Source organism: Lontra canadensis, unplaced genomic scaffold (assembly GCF_010015895.1).
Source record: "Lontra canadensis isolate GAN:19392208 unplaced genomic scaffold, GSC_riverotter_1.0 scaffold16, whole genome shotgun sequence".
Lineage (NCBI taxonomy): Eukaryota > Metazoa > Chordata > Mammalia > Carnivora > Mustelidae > Lontra > Lontra canadensis.
Window position 1 is genome coordinate 23,046,649 of NW_022631010.1, and position 21,126 is coordinate 23,067,774.

Sequence of the window (21,126 nt, forward strand, 5' to 3'; positions counted from 1 at the left end):
GTAGTAAAGCTATTTTTTTTTCTTTTAAATCTTCCAAATTCCAGGGGCGCCTGGGTGGCTCAGTGGGTTAAGCCGCTGCCTTCGGCTCAGGTCATGATCTCGGAGTCCTGGGATCGAGCCCCGCATCGGGCTCTCTGCTCAGCAGGGAGCCTGCTTCCTCCTCTCTCTCTCTGCCTGCCTCTCTGCCTGCTTGTGATCTCTCTATCAAATAAATAAATAAAATCTTTAAAAAAAAAAAAAAATAAAAAAATAAATCTTCCAAATTCCAGAGGTTTAAAATACATGACTTAAAAGTCATGTCTTACAGATCTGTAGTGTTTGCCCTGTGCAGGCAAGGGCACCTTTGTTTATATGGCTGGTTTCATAGCTTTCACTGATGGCCTTGAAAATCTTCCTATAGTGGGGATGCTTTTAATGACCACTTTTTTGGACATATGTATTAAATATCCTTCAGGCCGTAGAAAGTATTTTGGGTTTTTTTTGTTTGTTTTTTTTTTAAAGATTTTATTTTTTTAAGATTTTTTATTTATTTATTTGACAGAGAGAGATCACAAGTAGGCAGAGAGGCAGGCAGAGAGAGAGAGAGAGAGAGAGAGGAGGAAGCAGGCTCCCCACTGAGCAGAGAGCCCGATGCGGGGCTCGATCCCAAGACCCTGGAATCATGACCTGAGCTGAAGGCAGAGGCTTTAACCCACTGAGCCACCCAGGCGCCCCAGTATTTTGTATTTTATAGTCAAATGCTTAGCTTGCTTATAATAAAGATAAAAATAATACAGGGATGCCTGGGTGGCACAGTTGATTAAGCGTCTGACTCTTGGTCTCAGCTCAGGTCATGATTTCAGGGTCCTGAGATCGAGCCCCACGTTCAGCACGGAGTCTGCTTGGGATTCTTTCCCTCTTCCTCCCCCTCCCTCTCTGCCCTTCACACCATGCTCACACTCTCTCTCACTAAAATAAGTATAATCCTTAAAAAAATAAATAAAACCGATGCAGAAGCAAGAAATTACTGGATATTTTTGTCCTTTTAATGTATTTTAAACCTTATTTACTCCTTGTGTCCATTAGGACTCTTTCTGTTGCTCAGTATTTATGTATTTTAAATCGTTCTAAGTCAAAGGGATCTCTATTGGCATACAGCAAGAAGTCCAGGGATAGAAAGTCTGCAGACTGGCTTCACCCAACACTCAGATGATGCTACTAGGCCCTGACTCCTCCTTTTCTTGGTTCCATTTCTCTTGGATTGGCTCAGTTCTCAGGCCCTGCATCCTGGTGGCCTTTGCCCTGGCATGCTGAGCCAGAGTCTTTCATTGGCTCTGATCCTGTCATTGGCTCTGACCTCCTCCACAGTCACTGTAGCAAGGGGCGAGCACCGCTTGCTTACACCCGGACCCCATGCTCCACCCTGAGCCCCATCCGAGGTGGGTGGGTTAGGATGGCGGAGTGGTAGTTCATCAGAGCAAAACTTAGATGCCTCAAGCTGTTGCGCAGCAAACCGCCACACTTCCTTCTCTTCATTCCTGACTTCACTTCTGCATGTTGTTGCCTATTTTATTCCTCCTTCTTCAGTTCCTTATGGCCCATTTTTCTTTTTTTCTCTTTAACTTATATTTCTCATAGGCTTCTGGAAAAAACAAATGCATTTTAAGTGGGATTTGAAAAAGAACATTTGAGCCTGAGAGCTAAATGGGAAAATTTCCCTTCAGTGAGAACTTTTGTTACAAAGTTTATCTGGGCAGGACAAGCAGATAAGACAAGGAAAAACTCAAAAGTTAAGCGAAAAGCAAAACTTTGATAAGTTTATTTGTATTCTTAATCTCACCATTTTGTGTCCTAGTTGGGAAACTGACACCGTTGCCTTAACCTACAGGAGAGATGTGAGGAGCAGTTTTGAATTCTGTCTTTTATGGCTCTCAGTTAGCTGACTTTTTTTCTATTTTCCTTTGTCAGTATAAATTTATCTTAATTTGCTTGTCATACTGAAGGACAGGAAGTGTGTTTGAATCTGCTGCTTAAAACAATGCTGTTTGATTTTTTTATTGCGGTGACTCTCAGATCTATTTCAGCACAATTATTCTGCAGTTAAGTAAAAGGATCTTTTCCAAGTTGGCAGGGGAATGAAGTTTTGTAATTTTGAGAACTTTCTCAAAATCATTTTACTAAAACTTTGGTACCTGCTACTGCCTGCCTACTTGAAGATAAAATTCGTAAGAGTAGCAGATGAATAATAATGAACTGTGTGAGAACAGCTGATCTTGTTAGCTTTGACAGATTGTTTTTTTAATCATGGGTGTATGTACTCATGGTTTGATTTTTACATTGCATACATATATTAATTGCTTATAAAAATGTTTCCAATGTATATGATGAAATTAAATATATCAGTATTTCATGCTGTTTTGCAAAAAAGTTCTGTGTGTTCCAAGTGTTGTGCCACCTTAAACATTGGGAAGCACCACTTTCTAGGACAAGTGAATCCCTGAAAAAATTTCTGGGATGGAATCATGGGGCCAACAGTCCTTACTGATAAGCTGTGTTATGTATTATTACAAGGACACGCTGTAGACATGGTGGTTTGGGAGCATTATTACATCTGTAATCATGAGCACACTTGGAATTGGTTCCCACAGTTTTGAAAAGTATACTTAGCAGGAATCAGGGATGTGCTCGCCCAACACCCCTGAACTCTGACACTGAGGAGATAAGCCTTTTTACGTGGTTGCCAGGGTCTACCCAGGAGGGCCAGTTGGCTTTGCTTGTTTTCTTGCATGCATCCTGCCTCTCCTCCACAATTAACCCATTTATTCATTAATAAGTATGAGCTGGCATCTTCCACTTTCTCATTTCCTATTTTCTCTTTTTGTCTTTGGCTTTCTCTGAGCAGCTTCTTAGGTGAATGCACATTTGCATAATTAATTGACTCAGCTTCTTCATTGTCATATAGGATTGAGCCTGTGAGGGGCCAGCAGCAAACCAGCACCATCTTTGCAGCAGTCCTGCATTTGTCTTCTACCCTACTTGCCCAGCAGAAGGCAAGTGTTAATAGCCAAGGGTTCAGTCTCCTTCTGGCAGGTGCCCCCCCACAACCCAGGGAAGTGCCACTCCCATTTCATTGTTATCACGTCATCCAGAACTTAGAGTCAGAATCCAGAGAGGGAATTGGCCTACTTGTCTGAGCTCTGCCACAGTGAGGGTGACTACACTTGACCCCATTCCTATTTGTCAGTTATTGGCCTCCAGGGAGACTCACCTATCCCACACAAGTGACATCTTAACTTATTACAGAGTCTGAATCTGGCAAGAGCCCTCCATAAGCCCGCCCACCACCCCATCGTGTCCTCTCCTTTCCCTTCTCCCTGGGTCCCCTCACATGCCATAACCCTTGCCAACCCAGTCTAAGGCTCCTCACCTTCCCTTTTAACACATGCACACACTCACATGTGGACACACGGATGCACACGTATGTATGGAGACAGGCAGACATGTAACAGCACAGCAGAAATCTGATGTTTTGTTTTATGGTCCTCTACCAGGCATTAAGGCCCAGCAAAGATGGCTCCACCCTGACAATATAGATGCCTTTTTACCAAAAGCATCCCCTAGAGCTTAGTTATAGAACTGATTGTGATAATGTCTAATAAGCAAAAGTTCATTATGTTTATAATATTTTTAAAGGATTTTATTTATTTATTTAACAGAGAGAGAGTGCACGCGAGCGCGCGCGCGCACACACACACACACAAGGAAGGGCAACAGGAAACAGAGAAAGAGGGAGAAGCAGGCTCCCCACTGAGAAGGGAGCCAGATGCTGGGTTCAATCCCAGGACCCTGGGATCATGACCTGAGCTGAAGGCAGACACTTAACCGATTGAGCCCCCCAGGGACCCCTATGTTCATAATATTTCTGAAACTTTTCCAAAATGCAGGGCCTGATTGTATTCCACTTTTGAAAGGCATAAAGTTTCATGATAGTAAGACAGTCACCCTCTGTGTTCTTTTTTGCAGCAGACATTCAAAGCCCTAAATCTGTTGTGTGTGCCTCAGACTGGGGAGCACAGCCAGGACCCTAATGATGACACCCCTTTAGTGACATGTCAGTGCTGATTTAAAAGAAACCCAGGGAGCAAGAGTAAATATTTCTGTTCTTTACCCTTCTAGCAAGGATTTTTATCAACGGGATAATGTTAAGTTTGGGATCCATAGCTTAATCAAGGAGAAAATGGACAGGAGTACTTAACGCATTTCACAAAGCCCGTCTGCAGCCGTAAGTCACGATTCTCAGCTACTAAAAACTCCTTATAGGTTCTGGTTGCTTATCTCTGTTTAAGGGTAGAGAAAACAGCCATTACAAATTCTCTCAGGCTGTCCAGTGCCTCACTAATAAGGAACTTCGAGGGAAAAAAAAAGGTGGCATGGGAGAGGGAGAAGTTCTGCGAATTAAAGTGGAACAGAATGATGAAGTCTGTTTTGAGGCCGAAGTGGGGGAAAAGGCACGGGTTTTGCTTGTGAGCCTCTGGTACAATACAGAGGACCTTAACACAGACGGATGGTACCCTACAAAATGTAGCCCATAATTCAAACTGTCAGCTTAATCACACTGTTTCCAGGTAAAGAGAAGGAGCCCTTGTTTCCTGGGTAAAGAGAAGGAGCGTTGTTTGCTGACCCCTGGTCCTCAGCCTGCCGCAGACCGCCCCGCTCTGTTGGCCTTTGTGTCGCTGTCCCCTCCTTCCCTCCTTTTTGGCATTGTGCTCCCTTCAAGTGGCCCCCTGGAAGGGACCACCCAGGGGGTTGCACAATGGGGACCGAGGTAGCCACCAAAACATAGGTTTTGTAAGACAGCCCGTTAAAAGAAAAATACTGTTTAACTATGTATGTGTTTGTCCTTTCTACCACTGTTTTGTGTGGCAAACAAAACTACATATACAGACTTCACTGTGGCCGCACATACAGCTGTTCCAGCCATCGGGTGTCAGGCTTGAGATAGTCGCTTCCAGTTTATTTTCCCAGGACAGTAATTCTTGATGCGGTTTATATTTACACGTTTGGATTTATGGTCAGGAAATTTTATATCAAAGCAAACAAATTGCACTGGCTTTATGAAATTATTTTATCAATAGTCCTCAGAGTTGGCGGCTTGGCATTGCTCTTGGATGAAATTTGTCTATAATGCTACTTAACAAAGGCTTGCAGCCCGGAATTCGGTTCTCAATAGCCATTTACACCTCTGTAAAAGGATTAGCTCTGGCCGATTGTTACACTGTTTAAATCTTAATTTGCATCTTTATGGAGGTAGAGCTTCTAGAGACCTCTCTGGTTCTCTGTTGTATTTGTGTACCTATGGGTGGGAGGTCACTGGAGGTTTTCTCTTATTGGTGGAGGTGCTAAATTGCTTCAGGATGACCAGTAAGCTACACAAATTGAATTAGCGTCGCAGGTTTTGACTGACGACGGTCGGCTCTGGTTCGTTAGTTAGATTTTGTAGCAGTTGTGGTCTGAGTGTTTGGTACATGAATGTGCACTCCGTTAGTTCTGTTTAAACTTAAGGATCCTTGGGGTTCTTAGGATTTTAAACGTTCACTGTAGTCAAGAAATGCCCATGGGAATGAAATGTAAAACAACCAGAACTGGACAAAATGATGGTTGTAAAAAGTAATCTTTTCTATCGAGACCATGTGTTCTTAGCTTAAAGATCAAAGCCTTCTCACATTTAGGAAGGAAGGTGGGTCAGACCAATGAGGAGGAAGAAGTTGAGTTTCCCAGGCCAGTGTTGCTATAGGCACTGGAATTGGAAACAAAAGCCAGTCGTGTTGCCCCTTTCTCACCTTTCTGGGTGTAATTTATTCCTAAATTACACACTCCTAACCTGTGGACCACCTCTTCAAATGATGCCTTTCCATTGTTGCTCATTTTGGAATGCAGATTTCCTTCCCTAAAACTTTGTTCTAGATGTGACCTGCTCTGGTGCTTTGTGATCTTTCGGTTGCATTAAAAGCACAGTAAACATATACCATGAGTGTTTTGAAAGTAACTGTTGTAAGTGTTGTAAACCACTCATTACCATTTATGGCCATCAATTACCATACTCTTCTGAGACTGTTGTTCCCTAGAGAGGATAGAACCTGAAGGTTGAGGCTGTAGTGCTGCAGTTGCAACACTTGAGTTCTGAGTCCCTGCAAAGCTGACACCCACAGGTGTGGGAGACAGCTACCGGCAAGAGCTAAGGAATAGCTGACACTTGGTAGCCCTCATGCAGGGTTTTTATTTTTGTTGATGTTTTTGTTTTGCCAAAAAGTAATTCTCAGTTTGCAATACTGACAGACAAAGCATAGCGCTTTTTCTCTCTTCTCCTTTTTTAGAAAGCGTGTATATTAATTTGAGTGTTTTCATTAGCCTGAGATGGAGTTGTTTTCTTTCACATCATCTCCAAAATTCTGTGTGACTAAGAAATGAAAATGAAGCTAGGAAACAATTGCTTTCAATTTGACACCCCCCAAATTTTATGCAGTATATGCTTTAACCATTGCTGGGTAAAATAAAATACACCTCTTTAAAATTCCATTTGTGTTTGTAGTGATTCCTGGTCAACCAGCAGGTTTGTCCATTTGCTTCACAGAGAACAAACTGGCCCGGTGTGTTGATGCTAGGCCAGTCCACACATTGCCAGGAAAGACTGGACCCAGCCTCATCAGACCCATATCTCTCCAATAGGAATTATTTTGGTTGGAATGCAAATGGAAGACACAAAAGCTGAGATCTTGAATTCCAACACAGGCAGTGTTTCCATAAGATGTAGTCTTTAATCTTTAGCTCCGAAGTGTTTGAATTCTTGAGTAGAGTTATTTTTAGCAAAGGACTGACGGATATTTTGTCAGCTAAAACCAGGTAAAGCTATTAGAAATCCTCAGCACAGACCAACTCATCTTTTAACCAGAGAAGCTCCTGAGTTTATCTAGAGTAGACCCAAGTGCTGTGCAGATAGTACTTCTTACTGATCACTTGTTGCCTAGCCCTGGAATTGCTGGGCTAATTTAACAACCACCATGTAAAAATGAACTGTTGGAATAAGTGGGTCATGAATTTCTCTAATCTGGGTTTGAATCCTGGCCTGTCATTCAACACACAGTGTTGTTAAGTGTTTCTTCAGTGTCATGCTGAGTGCTGTGTGAAACTTAAAATAAGATAAAAATCCACAAGTCCAGTGGCTCTTTCAAACAAGCTTTTGGTTTTGTAGAGCAGACTAAGCAGACAGGGCGTAACTAGAGGGCAGTTCCATACGATGAAGAATCCTGTCTATATAGTGAGGGCTAAGGGAAGTCAGGGATAAGAAATAGCCCTGAATGAGCTAGTCAGAGAGGGGCCTAGACAAGCGTGAGATGAGCTAGTCAAAGGGAGCCCGACATTTGGATTGCTCAAATTGGAAAAGGACCAGGGTTATGTCACCAGACAGTTGGGTGTCATAAAGCACTGGCACACCAGGCTGGAGGGTGGGGGAGATGGCAGTGGCAGCAAGGTGCATTGTTGGTAGAGAATTTAGAAACAATAGCCCAAAACTGTCTGCTTTCTCCTACCGCCATTGTTAAGAATGACAAAGGTAAAATACTCCTCCCTGGCGGGAGGCTGTTCCCACCACAACACTCCACACACAGCCTGCCTAGGCACACCAGTATCCCCTAGTGTCTGCTGACTTCCACAAGCGTGCCTCCATTCTAGAGGAGCTACAGAAACATCAAGCCGTGGTCCTTGTTCTGGGTGTACCACCCGGTTCAGGGAGTCAGACTAAAGGCATTCTAAGCTGAAGAGCCCACGCTTGCAGGTGGCCTCTGTTTGTCTAGCATAGGATTTAACCTTCTTTTGAATTAATGGCCACATTTGCAAATTTGGGAGATGTCCTCTGAAAATAAACCTTGCAATGGTAGATTTCTGGCTTCTGTTAAACACTAGGAAGATCATAGTCACTGAGAACCACAGTGGGAGCCGTGAGTGACTATCCCTTTGCTGGAAGTGTAGCCCCAAGCCTTCCACAGTCCGTCCCCCCACCACTAGCCCCCACATTGGGCGCTTGCTCTCTCCCCTGCCACCACCACTGGTGCTCTCCCATTTCTGTGCTTTCCCCTTGCCGAAAAGAGTACAAGCTCAGTCTCTTGGTTGGCTTGGGGCCTCCGGTTTCTCCTTTCACAAATAGCAGCAGCCCATGGCTGCCAGGCTAACCTTCTCAAAAACACTGCTTTTAGGAAACCAGCCATAGCTCAGAAATCTGAAAGGTTTATGGCTGTTTTCTCACCAGAGTTTTACATCAAATTTTATTTCCCATTTCAGTTGCCCCTTGAACAACAGGTTTGAACTGCACAGGTCCACTTATATGCAGCTTTTTATCAATAAATACGGTATCGTAGGGGCGCCTGGGTGGCTCAGTGGGTTAAAGCCTCTGCCTTTGGCTCAGGTCATGATCTCAGGGTCCTGGGATCGAGCCCCATATCGGGATCCTTGCTCAGTGGGGAGCCTGCTTCTCCTTCCCTCCTGCTACTCCCCCAGCTTGGGCTTTCTCTCACTCTCTGTCAAACAAATAAAACCTTAAAAAATTATAAAAAAAAAAACACAAAACGGTATTGTAAATGTGTTTTCTCTTCCTTATGATTTTCTTAATGATTTTTTTCTTTTCTCTAGCTTTATTATAAGACTATAGCGTATAATACGTATGCAAAATGTGTGTTAACCAACTATGTTAGGGGCTGGGAGCAATCAAAATTTATATATGGGGGCACCTGGATGGTGCAGTTAAACATCTGACTTTTGCTGTTGACTCAAGTCGTGATCTCAGGGTTGTGAGGTCAAGCCCTGTGTGGGGCTCCATGCTCAGTATGGAGTCTGCTTGAGATTCTCCCTCCATCTCTCTCTGCCCCTCCCACTCGTGCATTCTCTCTCTCTTTCTCAAATAAATCTTTAAAAACAAACAAACAAACAAACAAACAAAAGTTATGTATGGCATTTTGACTGTATTGGGCAGGAGCAAGGGGGTTGGTGCCCATAATGCCTGTGTTCTTCAGGAGTCATCTGTACTATCCTTTCACCATCAACAGCAACCCCTATCTGGCCAAACTTGTCTTCTTGCTGGTCCCCACACCCCTCTTTCCTGGCATTTCCTGACACCGTGGTCTGTGCTGCTTGGAAGCCTGAAGCGTTATCTCCCCTCTGTCTAAATGCTACCTGGCAGAGGCATTCACCATTCCTGATTGTCTGCCCACTGATTGTGAGCTTCCCTTTACATCTCTAAAATTGGCTTACCACTGGTGGGCTTGTCTTCCCCTTCTGAAGAGCAAGTGTTATTATGGGAATCTAGTGGATGCAAGATAAAGCCTTTCAGGAAAAATTAGGACCCAGATTTTGCCCAGAAAATGTATTCATAGGTACTTTAAGTGATGTGGGCCAGGAGTCTAGAAGATTTTTCAGAAGCAGAGCTCAGGAGTAAAGTTCCCAACCTAGGGTCTTGCCCACAGGGACTAAGAATCCAAACTCAGAGTCTAAACAGGAGGTCAGAACTTGGCAAGGAGCTGGGGCACTGACAGTGTGACCCAGAGCCCAGAATAGGTCCCAGATACAGGGGGTCGTTTTTATTTCCTGCCCAGGGTAAAAGCCTGCATCAGAGTAGGGAGATAGTGGGGGAGGGAGGGGGACTATGCCTGCAGTTGTCTCTCACCCTCCCATACGACAGAGCACATCTCCTTTATCCCTGTGATGTCAGGCATAGGGCTATCAAATGGATCCAGTAACTTAACCAACTATGGAAGTAATTACAAATTAGTAATACTTCGCTAATTAACATACTGCTTCAGGAGTTGCTTCATTTTGGGGGGGGGGGGGGTAATATATCAAACATTCCCAACTGTGATCATCTCCTTTAAAGTAGAAGTACTGTTTTGTTTTTGATATCCTTTCCCAATAGCTTTTTAGAATCATATTTCCCCAAAATAGACATTTTTGAAAAGGAAGTTACTAGCCAATATCTTTGGAGGCTAATTGTACCATGACAGACCTAACTAGAAACAGTAGCCAAATTATTAGACTTGGCTGGTCCCCAGTATCCTGGAAGTAGATAATGAAGGGAAGTCCCTCTTCACACACCTTCCTGTTCTTACTAAGAATAAAGAAAATTTTATTTTAGTGGGATCCAAGTGGAGAAATAATAGTCATTTTTCTGCATTCAGAAATAGAGGACATAACCTATACATCAGCCAGCAGTTTGCAATTTCTTAGCAGTGACAATTTAAGTAAATTTCACATGAGTTGTAGAGCTCTAACTTTGTTATGATTGACAATATAAAATTAGCCTTTTCCACTGTTAAGATTATCTAGCATTCCTATCAGTCAGATGCAATGTGGAATGAGATTGCACAGCTGTAGACTGAACAACGTTGAAGTCTTCAAAGGGTTAAAAGTTGCTTCCTCTGATGGATTTAAAACTGCTACATACACACAAACAAGTTTTTCAAACTGCCCCATTTTACATTTTTGTCAAGAGACAGTCTAGTTGCTGCATTTTAATGTCTAGATTATATTACAGATATATTTCAGTAAACCACAAGGAACAACCATAGATTCTAGAAGCAGGGGGTCTGTGCTTAAATAAACATCTCATGCAGCACCTGTTTTATTTTATAGGCTCTATAATCACAGTGACATTCTGGAAGAAGACCTTGAAACCTGCGGAGCAGCTGTCCTTCACCAGCTTCCGAGACCCTTATCTGCGGGTGACAGCAGTGAAAACCAAGTCAGGTATTAATCGCTGCTGGGGTGCAATAGCCGTTCTGTTTGGAAACATCATCCACGATGTTTCCAAATGTGAAGGGTTACAGAGTTGCAGACTCCGAGCTCACCCAGTGGTGACCGGGGTAGATGCTTGTAGTCATCAGTTTAACCTTTTTACCAACTGTAAATCACAATACTCTTACTTCTTTGTAAATGTATCTGTTCCTGTTTATTGGATATATCTACTCAGTGTCTGCTCATAGCAGCGTTTTAAGGGCTTGTGGGGGGGGGGCGGGGCAGGGAGTGCAGGTAGCCTTTGTCTGGCATATTAGCATACTTTGAGAACAACCCAGAATATGATCCAGTATAACCACCACCTTGAGGGATGCATTCCTCAATGTCCAAGGTCATGCTAGTGACACAGGCCTCTAATTTGTAGGTGTGGTCACTGGACTAGCAGCATCAACAAAACCTGGGAGTTTATTAGAAACACGTGTTCTGGGGCACCTGGGTCACTCAGTCGGTAAAGCATTTGCCTTCAGCTCCCGAAGGGTTCTGGAACTGAGCCCCCCATCAGACTCCCTGCTCAGTGGGTAGCCCACTTCCACCTCTCCATCTGCCTGCTGCTCTGCCTACTTGTGTGCCCCCACAAATAAATGAAATTGTTAAATTTTTTTTTTTTTTAATAAAAGAAAGAAACATGTGTTCTCAGGCCCCACCTCAGACCCCCTGAATCAGGAATCTGGAGGTGGGGTTTGGCCATTTGGATTTTAATAAACCCTTAAGAGAACTCTGCTTCTTCAAGTTTGAGAGCCACCATTCCAAAGATATGCCTTAAATGGTCACAAATCTGGGATGAGAGGAAGTTAATTATTTGCAGGGTGGTTGGTACATATGAACCATACATAATGCTTGTACATTTTTCCTAAGCCAATGAGAAATCCATCCCATACACTCTACCCACCTTTTAGGCAATGTGGGTTTCTGTTCATGGCCTCAGAAGTTTTGTGACAGTGGGCTACTTACTGAGTTCATAAAATTACAAATATGTAATGTGCGTGACGGTTTGTCCAGTACTGTCATCTGGTAGGTACCTAATTCATGTGGCATAAATGTTGCCAGTATTCTAATTTTGATTTGTATTTTGGGGATTGTCTGTATTTCCTCTTATAAAAATATGTCCTACCATTTACTAGTAGAAAACAGATTATTGCTGAGGCCTTCTCAGCAGATGGGTGTCTGTGAAAGCCCATCTGCAAGGACCTGGTGTGACTGAGAGCACATGACGGGTTCTTGGGGTCTTGTTATCTTAGCTCCAACATCTTTTTCTCTACCTTTAATGTGCCATGTTCACTGTTTTTTGTTCACTACTTTCTTTAGAGTAGAATTCAGCCTAAGTGTAGTATGTATTGGATCCCATTAAGGCATGAGAAGTCAGGGTAATAGTCTCTAAAAGGGCCTTATTGCAAAACAAGCAAACGAACAAACAGACTTGACCAATTGAATGGTTCCATTTCACAGACCACAGTGAGCTTCATAAGTCCTGAGTGCGTTTCCTTTACCCTCTGCATCTCCACTAGTGATCCCCAAACTATGGGAAATGTTGGAAATGACCTTCCTAGCCAGTAGCTTTTCAACCTAAAGTAGTAAAGGCAAAATAATCCTCCTCCATGTATTTATCATGCGAAATGAAAGAGCAGTCTTAAAATACTCCTTTACAAGGTGGTGGAAGAAGCTGCCTGGAAGGAGTCTTTCTGTGCTCTATAGGTTGTTCAGTGCTTGTGTGTCGTGAGGCTTTTGACTGGGCCCCTATTTCTTTCTCACTGCCTTTTATATCTGTTGATATACTATTCAGCATAAACCACAGTTGTGGCATGTGGCATAGGAAGCATATATGCATTTATAATTCTGTGTGCAAACTGACTTGTAGACTAAATGATTCATTGTTTGACTCTCTTAACCTCGGCTGCCAAACTGTGATTGTGGGTGAGAAGATATAATATCTACATTTACTAGACTAACGTTTGTTATAGTTTCTCAACATGCATGATAGAGCATTGATTTCCATTATGAAAGGTTGCATTTTACGTGACTATTGATCTACAGTTGTGTATAAATCAGCCTTCCCTAAGAATCATCCTCCTTTATGACGAACACAAATTTTAAAATTAATATCTGGAGCCTTCAAGACTGTTTGGTTACCACAATCATTTTTTAAAGCCAGATAAAGAAGTCAGGAATGGTTACTAATGTCAGTGTTATGTTCTGTTACAATTAGAATTGTCGCATGTACTGTGGGAATAGTGTGTAACACACACTGATTGTCACTGTTTTGCTGTCTAGCCTTGGAAAAAGTGCCAAGTTTTATAGGACCTGTGAGAGACAAGTAGGTTTTTAAATACACGTTCTTTCTAACGGTCTTAACCATGACATCAGGCTCCCCACTGTCCTCCTTGCTCTAACGACTCCCCTACACCTCTCAACACCCAGTAGTTATTGCTGGGTACGCCCCTAAGTGAAATACTCCTGCTTTCTTGGTGATCTCCCCTGGATCAAACTAGTCAATTTGATAAACCATCCCAGAGACGCAGATTTGGAAAGAATGATCTGCTTTTGTTCCTTGATTGCTAATGATTCTGATGTCACAGAAGTCTAAGCCAGGCAGAGTGGGACGCCTCTAGCAAGTTAGGAACTCCTTAAAGCCTATTGAATAGAGCCATGTTTGGTGTGGTTGAAGTCCTGCTTGTGCCCCTGACCAAACCATGGCAGTCGACCTCTTTAATCTCATCTGAAGAATAGGACACCTGTCCCATGGCCTATGCTAAAATGTAATGTGAAGATTTCCAAATTCCTGCTCATAAAATGAAGCATCAAGAAAAGATGAAGAACGGAAAAGAAAAAAGAACAAGACCATTACTATCATCATTATTGATTTTTGTTATATCAAGGATTAAGTGTTCAAAGACCTTCATTTGAAAGAAAGGCTTTTTATTACATAGAGGACTAAGTCACTATTTTAAATAATTATGAACTACTAAAATATGATTCGTGTCATTTGGGGTACTTGATAAAAAATTGTGTTCATCAATACCTTTGGGAAAACATTTTTTTTTTAAGATTTTATTTATTTATTTGACAGAGATCACAAGCAGGCAGAGAGGCAGGCAGAGAAAGAGAGAGAGTAGGAAGCAGGCTCCCTGCTGAGCAGAGAGCCCGATGTGGGGCTTGATCCCAGGACCCCGAGATCATGACCTGAGCTGAAGGCAGAGGCTTTATTTAACCACCTGAGCCACCTAGGCACCCAGTCAAACATATTTTAAGATAAAAATGATCGCTTAGTAAGTAGTTTTATCTTATATGATGAGCCATCATGCAATTAATTAATTGTCTCTCTTAGTGGCTACTCTCAAATATAGTTTCCCAATTTTGCTCTCAAACTCACACTGAAAAACTGAGTCAGCTTTATATTGTTTGGATTACAGCATATAAAAACATCTTTGTTTTATTCTGACTGTGTTCAGAATAAAAATCAAGATGTTTATTAATTTACCAGCATTTAAAACTTTGATCAATTACCAATCTGCTATAAATCAGTTGTGGTTAGGAAGCATAGGTGCATTTCTGTTAATTGCAGTTTTCTGACTGGAAGCCATTCTAAATATATGAAATTAATTATAGATTCAAGGTTCTTCTTTTGTTGTATTTTTAACTAGAGGAGTATATCATTTAACTGACACCAAACTTTGTTTTCTCTCTGTGGCACCGACATTACAAATCTCCAACAAAAGTACGTAAAAGAAAAAAAAAAAAAAACATGTTTAAGGCCTTTGTACCACTTTGCAAATTTTCTGATTTGGTGTATTTATGTAGAACCACGGACAACACTTCATGCAAAAACAGCCATGGCTCTTGCATTCCTTGCAATTGATCCTGAAATAAATCTGCAGAAAAGCCTGTTTTTGTGCTTTAAGTCTTGGCTTAGCTGTTCCAAAGTCACAGATTCTAGATGTTGTAACTCCTTCAGTAGTTCGTTTGCTGTTTGGCCTCATGCAAGTTGATTAGTGGTTTTGTCCTTTTGTAGAAGTTTGTACAGTAATTGTGGGAAACCTTAGCTAGTTCTTCATCCCAGGACCCGAAGAATGGTTATAATTGGTGGGGTTATTAGTAGCCAGAGTCTTGCCTTGGCTTTGCCTCTGCAGAAATCATGTGTGTCAATCACCTAAGAGACTGGTCTCTGATCGTTCAATCCTTCCCAACTAATTTAATTAATGTAATTCATCCGAATTCAGCTTATTTTCATGTTTAATTCAACCTAACTAAACATGCTGTCAGACCAGAAACACAGTTGATTTACTCATTATAAGAAATGGAACAGCGGAAGAGACTAGAATTTGCTCATGTCCTGTGAGTACATTTTCCCAGTAGGGAAATCTATTGTGAAACCAAATGCAGATGGATGTTCCTTCATTTGTATAGAATCAGAACAAAGGAACTGGGTGGCATTATGACTTCAGTGAAGTCTGGAAGAAGTGAAGAAATTCAAACTGCTGAAGGGGCTTTCTGCCAAACCAGCTAGAAACTTTGGAATCATCTTGGGAAGTTTTTAAAGAAGTTCACAGATCCCCATGACACATCCTACTTTAGGCATGTTTTGGTTAAGTCAAGCAAAGATTATAACAATTAAGATTCATTAAAGAAAGGTCTCAATTGTACATAGACTTACTCCCCCCCCAAACATTTTATTATGAAAATTTCCAAACATAAAGAAAAATTAAGGAAACTGTACAGTGAGCCCTATAACCACCCCTCAGATCTACCATTGACATGTTATTACACACCTGTATCTGTCTGTCTTTCCATCCTTCCATCCATCTCTCAATCTCAGTCTCTTATTTTTATGCATTTACAAGTAGTTACAGGCACTAATACACTGGGTTTTTTTTTTTTTAACTTTCTACTTTGAAATTTTAAAAAATTCACAAGAGCAAATATAACAACATAATGAAATCCCATGTATTTATAACCGTGTTCTACCAATTGTCAACATTTTTTTAGTCTTTTTCCTCCCCTGCACTTTTTTCTTGAGTCATTTAAAACAGAAAACATATTTCCTTTATACATACAAATACCTTTCTAACAGATAAGCATTTAATACATTACTGTGTAACAAGATTCCTTATCTAATACCTATTCTTTGCCAATTGGCCTTGATTGTCTCAAAGTCTTTTTATATTTGATTTGTTTGAAAAAGGATCCACATGATGCTACCCATGAACTGGTGGTTCAGTCCAGATACAAGATGACAAGACAACGTCTTTGGTGGTGGTCCCTCTGTTACACATCCGCAGGCAGCATGGGATGGCTGGGTTCAAGTGTTGGCACACTGATGCCTTTACTAGGACATTTACCACTATGCAGTTTTCACAAAATTATCATTTCTTGGATGCATTCATTAATTTGGACTTAAAGAATGGTGACTAATTTATTCATTTGTTGTGCATTTATTAGTTGGAAGAATTTTGCCCATCAACTTCTTGGTAATCCTGAAATGCATTTTTTTGACTGAAAGGATGGAACAAATGATTCTGTCCCTTTACTTACCAATTTTCAGAATAACTTGTTGCCCTAGCAACCTCCAAAGGTTTGTTGGTTGGTTGGTTTATATTATTAATTGGGGTAAAAACACACACAGCAAGAAAACAAAACAAAACAAAACACACACACACACACAGCAAAAGTTACCATCTTAACCATTTTCTTAAAGATTTCATTTATTTGTTTGAGAGCAAGAGAGAGAGAGAATGAGAGTAAAGGAGAGAGAGCATGAGTGGGGGGAGGGATGGAAGGAAAAGCAGACCCCTTGCTGAGCAGGGATCCCAATGCAGGGCTTAATCCCAGGACCCTGGACTGTGACCTGAGCTGAAGGCAGATGCTTAACTGACTGAGCCACTCAGGTGCTCCCCATCTTAACCAATTTCAAGTATTCAATTGCACTGAGGACATTCACATTGTTGGGCACCAGATCCCCAGTACTTTTTCATCTTAAAAAACTGAAACTCTATACCCATTAAACAGCTCTCCATTTCTCCCTCCCTCCAAGCCCCTGGGCAAGCACCATTCTGCTGTTTTCATGAATGTGACCATTTTAGGTACCTTATGTAAATCGAATCCTCCAGTATTTGCTTTTCTGTGACTAGCTTATTTACTTTAGCATAATGTCCTTAAGATTTATGCATATTGCCACATGTGGTAAGACTTGCTTCCTTTTTTAAGGCTAAATCCAAAGGTTCTTATTCTTTTCAAAGCTTCCTTACTTTGTCGGTTAATTTTTTTAAATGAACTCATGATTTTCGTATATCTGCTGCAATGTCCATTGCAGTCATTGTTCTTTTTGGTGTTCACATTATCTCATCTGGGGCCAGTGGGATCCCTTTCACAGTAGCCTGTGAGGCCTTTAGACATGACTCAGTAGTCTCTGAGAGCTTTCTCTGTGATGCCAAGGTATTCCAGGCTCATCTTGTCCATCTCCTACCCCAGAGGTGTACTACATGCCATGGTCTGGGCATGTAATTTAGGCTCACTTTTAACTCTTTCCTAATATTATCGTAATGCTTTTTAATTACAAGTAGACCATAGTAAGCGTATAATAAGAATAAACTGTTTTTGAGCACAAAATGTGATCGGTTTTTTTAACCACATGTAAGAGGAGCTTGACCATCTATGCTGTGATTTGAAACCATGGCTATATACTAGAACCACTCTGTCCGTGAGCCTTAAAAAAGTCCTAACAGCCAGACCACACCCCGGTCCAATAGCTCCTTTAGCGGTGGCACCAGACACTTAGATTTTGCAAAGCTCCCCAGGTAGTTCCTCTATGCAATCAAAGTTGGGAATGCTCATTTAGCAGTGAACTCATAACCAAAGTAAATGGGAAAAAAAAAAAGAAAAAAGATACCTGACCCTGGAAATTATCTTAGTCCTGAATATACTAGGTTCCAGACTTTTCTGGATAAACTGCCCTTTGCTGACTTGACTGTGGCACCTCTAAAAATGAAGGAATCTCCTAGGTAATACAGTTCGGCCAATCTTGAATGTGTCTCCCTTTTCTGTTTTATAGATCTGAACAAGCAGCAGCAGCAGCCTTATTGAGGGCACACTTGGGTCAGCGTGTTGCCACCTTGCAAGAACATGATAATTCTATCAGAGAAGAGGTAGCTAAGCCATCTGAAGTTTTCCCAGTCAAAAATATGGACCAGATGACAAGGGTCAGTAATATTTACTTTTTTAAAAAATAAGTTTAAAGTTTATGCAAAGGATTATTTGTAGAAATTGTCACATTCTTGACAATGGTTAAAATATTTTAAAAAAATATTCCATAATAAGTGAGTTTTTGTGGTTGGTTTGCTTGCACGTTAGGCCTTTTGCAGAGTTTTGTGTAGGAATCTCAACTTCCTCCATACAGTTAATTCAGATCCTGGAGGTAACCTAATTAGACACAATAAGCACAACATTTTTCGAAGAACTTAGAAGCATTTTATAGCATTCTGGTTTTCTTTCTCCACTCCATACTTTAAAAATACTGAACAGTCATAAATGTTAATTCAGCAAATACATATTGATCCACCTCTGTACACAGGTACCAGACCAGATCCATTGGAGAGAAAGAAATAAGTAAAAATGTGGCATCTCCTTCTGGGGAATGGCATATTGGGATGTGTGCAATAAGAGAATAGCAAAGGCTATGGGCCTTCAGAAAAAGGAGCCAAGCCATCCAGAGATCCGATGAGGGCAGACTTTGCAGCAGAGGGAGTAGAGAGGTATGAGATGACCCTTAAAAGAGAGACAGAATTTTAATAGACTGAGTGCAGGTGGGTGTATCAGGAAGGTGATGGCAGGGGCAACAGGGAAGTGCTGTTGGGAGCCAAAGAACAGACCCAGGAAGTAGAACCGAGCTCTGGTCCTTCTGGCTGGAGGGCAGGCTCCAGGCTGGGGTGGTGGGCGAGAAGGTCCTGGGTGGTCATGGACCCTGTGTGCAGCATCCATCCAGCACAAGTGGGGGAGTTTGTGTTTGGTTTAGCAGACCCGGAAAGCCCTAAGAGTTTTTTAAGCAAGGAGTCGCCTGAGGGAGAGCGTGAAGATGCTGAACAGATGGAGTAGATCCCCAAGGAAAGCAAGAGAGAACCCAGAAGCCCAGGTCTAGAGCATGCCCAGTGTAGTCTTCATGATACTCTGGAAGGCCATCTATTCAGAGAGATGGCGCTTCTTCTAAGTTTAATGTCTTGTCACTGTGTCTTGTTTCAAAGTGTGTTTTCTCATCTTCAATGTAGGATCTTCTGGCTTTGATCTTAAGTTCGTATTTGTATCAGGTTCAGTGTTCAAGGATTTGACACATGCCCCCTCCTGGAGGCAAGCCTTGCGACCTCAGCACTGAAGTCACACACCGCTGTCATTGTGCAGTTGAGTCTCTGCCATCACTCCCTTCCCCTTTCAGAGCACCTTCGGTCCTTCAAGCGCCCGTTCCTTGCCTCCATCTTAAAAAAAAACTAAAGTAAAAAGAGAGGAGAAGGATTTTTTTAAGGATTTCAAACATGCACACATAGAATGATGTAATGAACTTAATAGTCCCATGCCTGTCCAAGTTCATGTGTGTTGTTACCATTGCACCAGATTTGTTTCAAACCTCACCTTCTGCTTCCTTCTTCCTACCAAACCTGCCATCACCTTGTGCCTCCCCTCCCTCCTCCTACTTGCTTCCTTCTGAAGTCACTATTGCAGTTACAGATACAGCTCCATGTTTCTCTCACAGATCCCATTTCCCTTTTCACAGATAATCTTGGATGTATCCCCCCTGCACACATTTGCATTTTGCTGCATTTTGTGTGATTCGGTAAATAAAGAACAATATTCTTTAGGAAAAACAGAACCTGTGTTTCTTAGGTCCATTCCATACTTGTTGATAAATGTGGTTCTTAAGAAGAATTTTGTTCTCAGGTTTTGTTGTCCATTTTATTCAGTACTATTTTATAACAACATTGTTTCCCATTCATTCCATTCACTGCAAGGACTTCACATTTCATCCACATCAAGGGTGACAGAAGTATTGGTATACTTCCCTTCGCTATCTAATCATCTTGTTATTTAAGTTGTTGATAGTAGAACACATATTCCGAGTTCCAGACTACCAGTTCACTCATAATTTTTCAAATAATGACTCCAGTATTAATGGGAAGGGAGCTGCTTGATTAAAAACTTAGAAACCAAATGATATTCTGCCTCCCCAGTACGCTTTTTGTTCCTTTTTAAATCATTGTTATCTCATCTTTGTGACAATCATAAAAGCTACCAACAAATTAATGATGAAATCTGCCCTTAAAAGTAGAAGTAAGTGAGAAGGTTCTGTTAGTTTGGGACTGAAGAAATGCAAAGCAAAATGACATGAGCAAGACAAGCCTTGTGAACTTTACAACAAAATGCTTTTGTGAATTCTAGGACTGCTTTGTTTTACACAGTCATCCTGTCACAATGAGCGAAATTTGAAGTGTCTTTGAGTTGTTTCTCTGCATTGAAACAATATACACATTTAGTATATGGGTTAAATATTTCTCCATAGATAAAAATCACAAAACTAAGAGATTTTCAAAATTTAAGAAAGCTCTACTAGAAATTACTTGGTGAAGAATCTAATGAAGCTCAGAAATATTTACTTTGATCTCTTGGGTAAATGGCTAATTAAACAGCCACATGTAAATGATGTTTACCTGTGGGTCCCTTTGCTGTCAGCTGGAGTCAATCCTGTCTCTTGAGTAAATACATCATTAAAGCCACGGAAACTCAGATTATGTCCCGTCGAGACCAGATAAGATCCACAGCACCTGCATAACCTATTAGGTAATTACATAATTGAGCTGCATGCTTGCTTTTAAATCAGAAAAATTTGTAATTACTTTATGTGGAAAAAAGAATGAGTTGGGTGCTTCATTAAAACACTAAATGCCTTAATACTCCTTTTTTCCTACATGATGCCTCTTTCTGCCGGGAGAACTCCTCCAGGCAAAGCAGAGTGGCTTGCTGGTGTCACCCACAGAGCAGGTCAGTCATGTCCCCCACCACACATGCACCGCCAGAGAGACATGTGACTGGTCACAGAAATCCCTTCACCTCTCCCTAAATGATGGACAGGATTTTTTATCTTATCTCTTGAATACATGTTTGCTGGCTCATATGAATACGTTCCTGTTTCTTTTAATTGCTACATAGATAAAAACCCCCTTTCCCATAACCTTTCCTCTTCCCCTCCTATAACTTAGATATAACCTAAGAGCATTTTGCTTTAACTTGTGAAAAATTACTTCCGGTGTGCAAGAGGAGGGTCCTTGAGGAAGAGCA

At 41.5% G+C, this 21,126-nt stretch overlaps 1 protein-coding gene across 3 annotated transcripts in view; it reads left to right on the forward strand.

Annotated features, from left to right (window-relative positions):
• KIZ (kizuna centrosomal protein) overlaps nt 1-21,126 on the forward strand; it is a 127,510-nt gene that overhangs the window by 69,005 nt on the left and 37,379 nt on the right. For all 3 annotated transcript variants that reach the window (XM_032859308.1, XM_032859310.1, XM_032859309.1), the window contains 2 exons: nt 10,654-10,767; nt 17,858-18,005. In XM_032859308.1, the coding sequence (XP_032715199.1) occupies nt 10,654-10,767; nt 17,858-18,005 (262 nt within the window). The remainder of the gene's footprint in view (nt 1-10,653; nt 10,768-17,857; nt 18,006-21,126) is intronic.